The 12,375-nt window shown below is 37.6% G+C and overlaps 1 protein-coding gene across 8 annotated transcripts in view; it reads right to left on the reverse strand.

Moving 5' to 3' along the window:
• COMMD1 (copper metabolism domain containing 1) overlaps window positions 1–12,375 on the reverse strand; it is a 233,439-nt gene that overhangs the window by 30,292 nt on the left and 190,772 nt on the right. For 3 of the 8 annotated variants that reach the window (XR_007130339.1, XM_047746841.1, XM_047746840.1), the window contains one exon: window positions 11,075–11,314. The exons of 1 other annotated variant lie outside the window; for it this stretch is intronic. Coding sequence is in view for 4 of the 7 variants with exons in the window: in XM_047746841.1 (XP_047602797.1) it covers window positions 11,207–11,314 (108 nt within the window). In the remaining 3 variants the exon portion in view is untranslated. Of the gene's footprint in view, window positions 1–7,215; window positions 8,545–11,074; window positions 11,315–12,375 lie in introns of those variants that run through there. 4 more of the 8 variants (XR_007130338.1, XM_047746843.1, XR_007130337.1 and 1 more) reach the window with 3 other exon arrangements.

Below are 12,375 nucleotides of genomic sequence, written 5' to 3' on the forward strand. Positions count from 1 at the left end.
CCTCTAGAACTCAAAAGTTCTTAATGAATATTCTTACTCTATGGCAACATGTTTGCTAAGTTCATAAGAATCTGTTCTCCTTGTAACGCCACTACTGAAAATATTGGTTGTATTACGTAGGCTTTGACTGGAATGTCATATTTGAGAGATGTACATAGATTCATATATGACCAGACAGCTTTAATAAACTAGGGTTGACAATTGGAGCCAAGAAAACCCTTTGGAAATAGCAGCCTGATGCCTTGTTTACAGCGTTCCCAGCAGCCTTACCAGGTGAGTAAAAAAAGTCACTTCCTGGCAGGTGCAGGAACCTCAGGATATTTTGGGAACCTGGAAAAGAGATAAAATAACCCAAAGCTATAGGTATTGCAGGCAAAGTCTAATGACAAGTAGCTAAACGTTCAATCTGGAGATTCCTTCTGAAAGGTCCCAGCAAAGTAGATTTAAAAGAACCTACATGATTGGGGCACCTGGGTGGGTCTCTGCCTTCGGCTCGGGTCATGATCTCAGGGTCCTGGGATCAAGCCCGGCATTGGGCTCTCACTCAGTGGGGAGCCTGCTTCCCCTTCTATCTCTGCCTGCTACTCTGCCTACTTGTGACCTCTCTGTGTCAAATAAATAAATAAAATCTTAAAAAAAATAAAAGAACCTACATGATCAATTGCTATTCCTGTTACACGTAAGCAGAAATAATCAAGCCAAATTTATTGAAACAAGGCTTAGTTTGCAAACAAATTAGTCCTAGTTTGGCTATCTTTGGTAGAAATGAGGGTGACTGTTGAGAGAAAAAAACTGTTTCAATGCAACACCTTGTGGATATTCGATTCTCATTTTAAACTGGACTAAATCCTTAATTCTTGTTTCTTCCAATATCTGGCTACAACCCTCCAAAATTCTGTTTCTAATTTTTCTCCTGCCCTTCAATGACTTGAAACCATTGAAAACTAAGTGTCCTTTTCCCTGAAGCCCTATAAACTGAATATAAATGCCTTGATATAAACTTCGAGAAATCACTACAACAGCTCATGTATGGATAACACTTGTGCCAGTTGCTGTGTGTCCACTCAGAATGATTATCAGGGGTATTCAAACTGCAACCCAGGAAACTCTAGCAGATTGCCACTGCCTGCCTTCACTCCACTTTAAGATACCTCAAGTTGGACATTTAAAAATCTTCTAAATTGGCTGCCATTCAAACTCAGAATCTGGTTGATAATTTGCTCCAATCATTACCCATTGTTTGAAATTTCCTTAGAAATGCCTCTTGCTTAATACCTGCTTACTTGGACCACAGGCCTACTTTGGAAGTGTACCTGCATCACAGCCTGCTCAAATGAGTTCAACTGAGCTGACCTATTCTCAGGACTAAAGGACCAACTCAACTTGTAGACTGTAAACTTCTTGGACAAGTTTTAAAGGCAGTACTGTAGGGAAGGAAAATGTGGGTTTTTAAGAAACAGAAGGCTCACGAATAATCTTCGACTTTCCTCTCACTGCCGAGAACAATTTAGATGGAGGACCTCCTCCAGGAAGGGAGCTATCACCAGAGATAACCACAGCATAACATAAACTAGGGGTGGTGGAGCGGGAGGAACTTGGTAGTCTGTTAAAATTCCTGTGTCCCACTGTTTCTGTATGGCCTAGCAAACATTTGTTTACCAAACATATTTACTCTTTTTCATCTTCCTGTGAATTGTCCTCCTTCCCTTTGAAATCTCAGACCCCATCCTGTTCTCATTCATTGAGAATGACAATATAAACCTCAATTGTCTGACTACCTGTGGGCCTCCTATTCTTATTGAATCCCCATACATACATAATTAAATTTTATTTTCTTCTGCTAATATGTCAATTTAATTCTTAGACCAGCCAAAAGAATCTTCAACAGTGGAGTAAAATTTTCCCTCCCCAAGAACCTTCTTCTCAATTCCCCTTCCTTTTCTAGAATCTAGGCCCCAGGGGTTCTCTTCAGAAGGAAGATAAGCAACCCTTGAAAGAACAACAGACCTCATCTCCCTTCCAAGTCAGAACGGGTCCACAGCTCTGCTAGGGATGCTACAGAAACTGCTTCTGGCCTCAGCTCCCCAAGGAGGGAATGAGCTTTGGGGTTTGTTCACTTGCACAGTCCCATGTCTGTTAGCAGTCATAGGTTCTCTTGCTCGGGCTATGTTTAGCTTTGTTTGTCTTCCATGGGAACACAACTGCATTCATCTCCCTTTTCTCAGCTCTCCGTTTCTAACAGCTCATCACCAAGAACCTGAGCCCCAGATAATGAGCCAGGTACGATCCAGGTTTGTAAACACCCACCAAGAAAAAAGAAAGACCATTTCTATGAAGAGGTGTGACCCACGCATTCCTGGAAATGTGTTTCCATTCCACCTCCCAATCCAAAGATATTCTCTTTATCCTTCGCAATTCTGTCTGGATGATCTACCTGCTGATGTATGTGGAGGGTTAAAGTCCCTACTATTATTGTATTACTGTCAATTTTTCCCTTTTTGTCTGTTAATATTTGTTTTATATATTTAGGCGTTCCTTCACTGGGTGCAGAAATAGTTGCAAGAGTTTCATCTTGATGGATTGAGCCCTTTATTTCTATGCAATGCCCTTCTTTATCTCTTGTTATAGGCTTTGTTTTAAAGTCTATTTGATAAAAGTATTGCTACCCCAACTTTCATTTCCATTTGCATGGAGTATCTTTTCTGATCCCTTCATTTTCACCTTTTGTGTGTCTTTAGAACTGAGTCTCTTATATAGGCAGCATATAGATGAGTCTTGTATTTTATCCATTCAGCCTTTTAATTTAAGCATTTAGTCATTTCTATTTAAAGTAATTACTGATAGGTATGTATATATTGTCATTTTGTTGATTGTTTTCAGTTGTTCTTATAGTTCTTCTCTGTTCCTTTCATCTTCTTTTGCATGCTTCCCTTGTGATTTAATGACTTTATCTTTAGTGTTATGTCTGGATTCCTCTTTATTTTTGGTCTGCCTCTTAGAGGTTTTTGTCTTGTGGTTATCATGAAGTTCACAAAGAACAACGTTATATACAGCCGTCTATTTTCAGTTGGTGGTCACCTAAATTCAAACACATTCTAAAAGCACTACACTGTAGCTCCACTTTATGTTCTGACATCATCCTTTCCATCTTTTCATTCTGTGTGTCCCTTAACTCATTATTGTAGATATAGTTGGTTTCACTACTCTTTTAACTTTCATACTAGTTTTATGAATGGTTGATCCACTACCTCGACTATATGTTTGCCTTTACAAGTGAGATTTTTAAAAAAATACATATTTATTTCTATTTACAACCTTTTCTTTTCTTCTTAAAGAACTCCCTTTAGTATTTCTTATAAAGCCAGTTTAGTGGTAGCAAACTCTTTCAGCTTTTGCTTGTCTGGGAAACTCTGTATCTTCCCTTCAATACGAAGGGGAATACAAGGTTGAATACTCAACCTTGCCAGGTAGAATATTCTTGGTTTTAAGTTTTTTCCTTTCAGTACTTTGAATATATTGTGCCATTTCCTTCTGGTTACAAGGTTCCTGCTGAAAAATCAGCTTATAGATCATGGACAATTGGTTATATGTAACCAATTGTTTTTCTGTTATTCCTTCTATTTTTGAATTTTAATTATGATGTATTTTGGTGTGGATCTCTTTGGGTTCATCTTGTTTGGAACTCTCTTTGCCTCTTGAACCTGGTTGTCTGTTTCCTTTTCCAGGTCAGAAATGTTTTCAGCTATTATTTCTCCAAGTACGTTTTCTGCCTACTTCTCTCTCTTTTCCCTCTGAGACCCTATGATTCAAATGTTAGTATGCTTGCTGTTCCAGAAGTCCCTTAAACTTATCCTTATTTTTAAAAATTCTTGTGTTTTTTTTTTTGCAGTTCAGCTTGGGGGATTTCCATTACCCTTCTTCCAGATGACTGATCCATTCTTCTGTATCATTTAATCTCTACTTTTTCCCTGTAGTGTATTTTTTGTTTTTGTTGTATCTTTCAGCTGTGATCGATGTTTCTAAAATGATGCTTTCAAAGTGTAACTAGTAAAATATTTTTTTGTGCATGGAGAATATCTGGAAGGAAACAGACCAAACTGTTATAACAACTACTTCTAGGGAAAGAGATTTTTTACCTTCATTTTTCCAAAGATTTTTTAAGTAATCTCTACACCCAACATGGGACTCAAATTTATAACCCTGAGGCCAAGAGTTGCATGCTCTACTGACTGAGCCAGCCAGGCACCCCAGAAGAGAGTATTTTTTTTTAAAGCAGAAAGCAAGGGACAATCACGTTTTGCTCAAGTTTTGTACTGATTTAAAAATTAAATTATGAAAAAATAAAAAATTTTGAGTAATTTTTTTAATGAGCATAATATTTTTTAGAGAGAGAGAGAGAGAGGGAGGGGCAGAGGGACAGGGAGAGAAAGAATCTTAAGCAGACTCTATGCCCAGCACAGAACCTGACACAGGGCTCAATCTCATGACCCTGAGATCATGCCCTCAGCCAAAATCAAGAGTCGGATGATTGACTGAGCACCCCAGTGCCTCTAATGAGCATGTATTACTTTTAAATTAAAATGTTAAAAAATTTTTTTTGATCTCTGTTCTATGCACCATGGGTAGACCATGTTGAGAAAACCATAATAGTGAGGAAGCAGCTGCTACAAAATTCACTACAGACATTGTTACAATGAAGGAATGGCCAAGAGTTGTTAATATTTAGTAAGCTTGGATCATGGCTGTCCAGGGAGGATAAAGACAATCTGCTGCCTACCTAGGTACTGAGGACAGCCAGGAAGCCCCATGTGGTAATAGACTTGTCTTGCACACTGCTTCCAAAAATGAGTGGCACTGAGTGGACAGGGTGGCCAAGGTCATCAGAAACATCATTAGGTTCTACAAAGAGCCTCAGCAGCCTCAGCACAGAGGCAGGTCTAACATGGATGCAGGTTGCAAATGACATAGGACCTTACATCTCCTAGGTCACATCTGCATACAAAAGCCATCACTATAGGAACGGTCATTATGTGAACACAATGAGCAAGGACACAGGTATTTTTTTCAAGCATATATTTTTTTGGAGGTTTTGGCAGATAGAATATGGAAATGGAAGATACTGCCTTGAGGTCTCTTCTTGACCTTATGTAAGGTCATATGGCCTTATGTAAGTTCTCTGCCCATCTGTCCAATATTTCCCCCTTTTTAAAGATGGCAAAAAGGGTTTCTACCAAAAGCTTCCCAGTCATCTTGAGATCAGTGCCAAATCTTAGCCATGATTCTAAAAGCAGCCATTATTTATGACTCATAAACCCTCCAACTTATTATTTCTTTAATGTAAAAACAGTATAATAACAGTATTAAGGATTTTAACTATTTTCATTTTTCAGCCTAAATTTCTTTTCAATTAATAGTTTAATACTTATTGCACTTGTGCAATCCATATTTCCCCACTTTCTTTTTCTTCCGTGTCTGCCTCCTCTGAATAAACAGAATTTGAAACAGAAATCTAGCCAAGGGGCACCTGGCTGGTTCAGGCAGTAGAGCATGCAACTCTTGATCTCAGTTGTGAATTCAAGCCCCATTTTGGGCATTGAAGCCTACTTAAAAAGAAAAGAAAACTAGCCAAGAGTAGATAGATAAAAGAGAAAAAAAGCCCAATTATAGTCCTTGGTGAGTAAATGATATAAATACTCATATTTTGCTATGTGCTCACATATAGGTTTAGTATTTTATTCTGATAATATATGTACTAAACTTGCAAGATACGTTAGTTTGCACTAGAAAGCAGGTCTAGGCAGGTTCCTTTATAATAAAGGTTACTTCAGTGTTGTATTCAGTCATGATGCTATGATAATCATGACCATCCCCAGGTAAGGGAGAACTGAGATCTGACTGAACTTAGATTAAAAAATTGCTATTTCTCAAATTTTGAGGTAAAAAACTATATACTTTACAGCTAGAGGTAAGTGCAAACTACTTATGTTCTGCTTGACTTTTCCCTTCTGCTAGCTAAATCATCACATAAAATACTGAAAAAATTGGCTGGAAAGTTGGGATAGCTAAAATTATAAGGTGGCAATGTCCTACTAAGGCCTATCCCTTCCAGCATCCTGTTCTTTTAGGAAAATATCCAATCATTTTTGAGCTGACTCTAGAAGGCTTCCTTCTTATCCTTGTCCCTTCACTAATTTAGATTATTTATTGTGTACTCAAGAAAATATTATTTTCTAACATCTGTTTAACATTTAATTTCCTTGAATTTCCATTCATATTCTGTTTTCCAAAATTTCACTCAGGTCTAAAAAAAGAATTTCAGTAACCAATAGCTTGACACCATGTAAGCTATTAAAGATTTCAGATACTCAATGTTATCCTTTGCTTTTCACCACCTTCTTGCATTTGGGAGAGACTTCAGTCAAATGAAATTTTTAAGTGTGGTAGTTCCTTTTGAATCATCATTAAAGAAGATAAAACCCCCAAATAACACAATTAAAATGGGCAGAGGACCTGAATAGACATTTTTTCCCAAAAAGTCATACAAATGGCCAACAGATATGTGAAAAGATGCTCAGCATTATTAATCATCAGGGAAATGCAAACCCAAACCACACCGAGATATCACCTCACATTTGTCTGAGTGGCTAAAATCAAAAAGACAAGAAATAACAAATGCTAGCAACAATATGGAGAAAAGGGAAACCTGTACTTTTAGTGAGAATGCCAAATGGGGCAACCACTGTGGAAAACAGTATGGAGGTTCCTCAGAAAATTAAAAATAGAATTAACATATGATCTAATAATTCCACTACTAGATATTTTCCCAAAGAAAAAGAAAATATTAATTCAAAAAGATAAATGCACCCCTTTGTTTACTGCAGCATTATTTGCAATAGCCAAGATATGGAAGAAACCCAAGTGTCCATCCATAGATGAATGGATAAAGAAGATGTGGCGTGCACACACACACACACACACAAAGGAATATTATTCAGCCATCAAAGAGAATGAAATCTTGACATATGCAGCAACATGAATGGATCTAGAGAATATAATGCTAAGTGAAATAAGTCAGACAGAGAAAGAAAAATATCATATGATTTCATTCATATGTGGAATTAAAGAAACAAAACAAATCAACAAGGAAAAAAGACAAACAGACTCTTGAATATGGAAAACAAACTGGTGGTTGCCAGAGGGGAGGTGGGTGGACAGGATGAGTGAAATAAATAAAGGGGATAAAAAAACAGTAACACTTGAGGAAGGGAGGTTAAGTAAAGGAAATGGGGGGGGGGGGAGCTATAATGGTAAAATTTAAGCCTTCCCTGATGAAGCCAAAAGAAACCAGAGCTTCCAAGAAAAGCCAGGCCTGAGATTAAGGAAAATCCTTTGCTGCTATCAACCTGAAACTACTGAAGGCTTAAATTTCTTTCTGACTCTATTCTAAGAGCAAATTTTGGCTTGTTTGGACTGTTTCTAAACAGACTGAAGTTAGAGTGCTTATTGCTCAAGTAGGGACAAAGACTAATTCAGGATAAAGCCTCTTTTAATTTGGCCCCACATTTCTTGAACTCAAAGTGATTTTAACCTAGGATTACCGAGGTAGGAAATCAAGTGGCATCTGCTGGGACCCTTATGCTAGTTTTCTTCGTCTCTGGTCCTTTCTCCACACTTGCCTTATTCTCAGGGAGAATTCCTGGTTTAAGTTAAGCATCCCTTGCAAAAATTTACAAAAACAAGTTAGTCCCCCCAAATTAAAACAAAATAAAACAAACCAAAAAGCAGATAACATCCAATTAGGCAAGAAAGGGAGTGATTTATTTTCATGCTTTCTTAGAGGTTATACAAACTGGTATCATGTTTCTGGAGAACAATTCAGTAATATTTGTCAAAGTCTTTAAAACCATGTGTTCTACTTCCAGAAATTTATTCAAGGAAAAGCAACACTTAACCTAGTTCCAGCCTTCTTTCTGTTATCTCTGTAGGTCAGGCCAATAGGTCATTTAACTGTCCTTAGTGTGGGTGTGTATTCTCACAAAAGACTATAATAAACATATATTCCTTTGGTAACCAGATTATTTTAAAAATTACCGCTAAATATAACACACACACACAAAAACACACCCTTTCTAAAATCACTTGTATTCCAAAGTGTTTACTGTTAAATGTGGGACCACCTTCAGCAACCAGTTTTTTTTACTCCTATTATTATGAAAAACTCAGTATACATTAGCAGATTTTTCAATGACCTAGGGTTTGAGGGGTATAATAAAAAGCCCATATCCACTTCTGTGGCTACTAATTTTATAGGATGACCTCAACAGAGCTTCAAACCACAACAATGATTTCCTCTCCATCTGAGTCCATGGATTGTTCTTTTAGGCTTTCACAGACCTTCACTGGATAGGTGAGTCAATACTAATGTGGTAGCTACAGTTCTTCCTTCCAATGACATCTGGAATCCCATTACATGATGGGATACTCTTCCTCCATTTTATAGCAGAAGACATTATCTAAATTCTCCTGGATCATATGACAGTAGCCCTGGAAACAGAAAGCAAGTTTTAATAGTTTTTAAGCCAAACTACACACCTTCTCTGAATCTATTTACCATACTGTTTCAAGATGTTTTCTCAAGGGTCCACAGGGGCTATATTTATATTGGTCATTGTTTGCTAACTGCTGGGATGGTTTTAATATGAGAGGAAGCCAGTATTTTCAGCTTGGGTGTTGGAAGAGTTCCTAAAATGTCTGCAAACTGATTTAGGAGGAAATGTTTAACAGAAGAGAACTTATTCCTGCCCTAGAATAAACTCATTAGAACTGACATATGGTGTAACCACTAACCAAGGGAACTACATTTTTGGAACACATTATGTCTCAAAGGCACCTGGAGTTTCTAAATGTTATCAGTACCAGATGATAAAACCTGTTAAACAGCAGCCATGGCCTCCATATACTAGTTGACAGCTTCCTCCTTATAGAACATTCTTGGGGTTTGGTATAACTTCTCTCTGAGGACCTAGTTTTTACACTGGTTTTCTTTTAATTTTTCAAAATTTTTAAGTAATTTCTATACCCACAACCCCAAGATCAAGAGTCACATGTTCTACTGACTGAGCCAGTCAGGTGTCCCCACATTAGTTTTCTTGGAAGAGGTTTTATTTGATGAACCAAGTAAAACTTTCTGATGTAAAGAACCTCACATCAGCCCAACAGACATTTTTCCTTTCATACAAACCTGACTTGAGGTAAGTGAAGGGAGTCTCTTTGTGATAAGGACCATTCAGTTCTAGGCTCCAGAAAAGCTCAAGCTTCTCAGTGGTTCGGATCAAACCAGACCCCCCAGATTCAGTGAGAATGAATTCAAATGCCTGAATCAGTTCCAGGAGTATCGCAGGTTTTACCAGGATCAGTAAACCTTTTCTAGGTTAGGCAGGCTCCTCTAAGCCTCAGATCAAGACACATGGCTTTTGGTCAGCCTTGTATTTGCATGAATAAAATGTTTTCTCCCCCCCCTTTTCTAATTCTTCTATGGTTTATCATGTATAAATTCCTAAACTTCCTATTCCAGGAACAACCCACCATAGCAAGGGTTTCTAAAGTCCTACCGAATTCAAGTCTCTAAAGATACAGTCCTGGAAGCCTTCTTATTTTATTTTTTATTTTTTTATCAGTAAAAAAGACTTTATTAAAGATTTGGTAAAATTTTGAGGGGAAGAAGGCATAATGGTGGCAATTATATAGCCAATATAAAAAATTTTAAAACTGAACATCCCTAGTCTTTTTTTTTTTTTTAAGATTTTATTTATTTATTTGACAGACAGAAATCACAAGTAGGCAGGGAGGCAGGCAGAAAGAGAGAGAGGAGGAAGCAGGCTCCCCGCAGAGCAGAGAGCCCGATGCGGGGCTCGATCCCAGGACCCTAGGATCATGACCTGAGCCGAAGGCAGAGGCTTTAACCCACTGAGCCACCCAGGCGCCCCTGAACATCCCTAGTCTTAAAAGTTCTTTCATTTACCCAATTCCCAGAGGTTTTAATTTTGTTCATTTTTAATTTTTAAAAATTTTAATTCTGGTATAGTTAACATACAGTGTTGAATTAGTTTCAGGCGTATAATTAGTGATTCAACAATTCTCTACATTACTCAGGGCTCATCATAAGTGTACTTTTTTTTTTTTTTAAAGATTTTATTTATTTACTTGACAGAGAGCGATGACTGATGAACATTTAAGCTGCTTCCATATCTTGACTGTTGTAAATAATGCTGCTATAAACATAGGGGTACATATATCTTTTGAAATTAGTTTTTTCATTTTCTTAGGGTAAATATCCAATAGTGGAATTACTGGATCATACAGTAATTCTATTTTTATTTTTTTGAGGAACATCCATACTGTTTTTCACAGTGGATGTGCCAGTTTGTATTCCCAACAACAGTGCACAAGGGTTCTTTTTTCTCCACATCCTTGCCCATACTTATTGCTTCTTGTGTTTTTGACTTTAGTCATTCGACAGGTGTGAGGTGATTATCTCATTGTAGTTTTGATTTGTATTTCTCTGATGATGAATGATGTTGAGCATCTTTTCACATGTCTGTTGGTCATCTGGATGTTTTCTTTGGAGAAATGCCTGTTCATGTCTTCTGCCCATTTTTAATTGGATTATTTGGGGTTTTGAGGTATTAGGTTTTATCAGTTCTTTTTTTAAATTAACATATAATGTATTATTTGTTTCAGGAGTACAGGTCTGTGATTCATTAGTCTTACACAATTCACAGTGCTCACCATAGCACATACCATCCCCAATGTCCATCACCCAGCCACAGAAGCCTTATTTTTAAAATGCCTTTATGATGGGGCAGCTGGCTGGCTCGGTCAGTGGAGCATGTGACTCTTGATCTTAGGGTTGTGAGTTCGAGCCCCACGCTGGGTATAGAGATTACTTAAAAATAAATCTTAAAATGAAATAAAATGCTTTTATGAGCATCTCTGCATGCTGAAGTATTAGAACCTCTGCAAGTAAGAATGAATGAAAGGGAAAGAGAAAGAAATGCCAGAAAGCAAAGACAGATAAAATTTGAATTTGAGGATTTAATACTAATGGGGGAAAAGATTTTTTAAAAAACAACAAAACAACAACAACAAAACCCAGGTCACTGGGGAGGGATCATGAACACCTTTGCTTCAACAACTCCATCTTCAGCTAGGCTGGCTGCATCAGTGTGCTGATACTTTCTTCTACCTCTGAGAGCTTCTTTAGGAGTTGATTGACCTTGACTTCATCAAATTCCAAACATAGAAATTCAGATTCCTGGAAAACATTAAAAAATGTTTTTATGAGAGACCCACAAAATAGCCAAGGCTCTGGACCTGGCCTGATCCAGTTCCAAAGGTCCAGGGACCCCTACCTAGCAAGTCTGACTCAGGCCTCAATATCTAAATGATATATTAGCCAGCAAAGAAAATCACACATTTCGTTCCCTAAATAAAACTACTTTGATGAAGTGTTTCATAAATGGTAAAGAGGTATACAAATGTCAGGTGTTCTCACAATGAGGCATGTAAGAAACTCTTTTTGTCGGTCATCACATTTGATTCCATAACAATTTTTAAGGTAGGTACTTAAGTATTGCTATTATATAGATGATGACACTAAGGCACAGAGAGATGAACCTGTATCACAAAATCAGAAAAAGGCAGAGTCATACTGTGAACTCCCAGCTCCGGCTGACTCCAAAGTCCATACTGTCTCTGTAGCACCCTAACAATGGAAGGAAGATTTGGACTGGGTCTGTGTTAGCCTGGCAATTGAGCTACCCTGGATTTAGTGGTTATACTAGAAATTTTAACAAGTTGTGACCAAGTTGTTTGGGAAACATCAACCAAATAACTGAAAGATAACCAGATCTTGAAATAGCATCAAACACTTCTGAGGCCCTTCCACTTGCTGCAGGCCAACTCTCCAAGATTTCCATCAGACACATTCCCTTCAAACACTGTTAGGATCAATCAATGCTAGATTAGGTGGATATCAAAGAAAAAGGCCTTTGAAGTGTGGTGACAGAAATTTCATGTACAATGAACAAGTGACAAAGGCAAACTATATGCATCCAAGAGTGATTATATTCAAGATTCTTAAGGACAATAATCATGTATTTTAAAGCAGTATGAATTCTCGGAGATCATATAATTCAACTACCTTGTTTTTTAGATAATGAAATTGAGGCCCCAGGCATTGTAAATGCCATGCCTACTGTCCCTCTGTTGATGGCAGAGCCACCACCACATTCAATGCTCTTTTATATACATTTTCCTCTCTAAATACATGATATTTCCGATCCCTATCCCCAAAGTGGCAGGTAGAAGGAAGAC

This window comes from Lutra lutra, chromosome 9 (assembly GCF_902655055.1).
Source record: "Lutra lutra chromosome 9, mLutLut1.2, whole genome shotgun sequence".
In the NCBI taxonomy this organism is placed as follows: domain Eukaryota; kingdom Metazoa; phylum Chordata; class Mammalia; order Carnivora; family Mustelidae; genus Lutra; species Lutra lutra.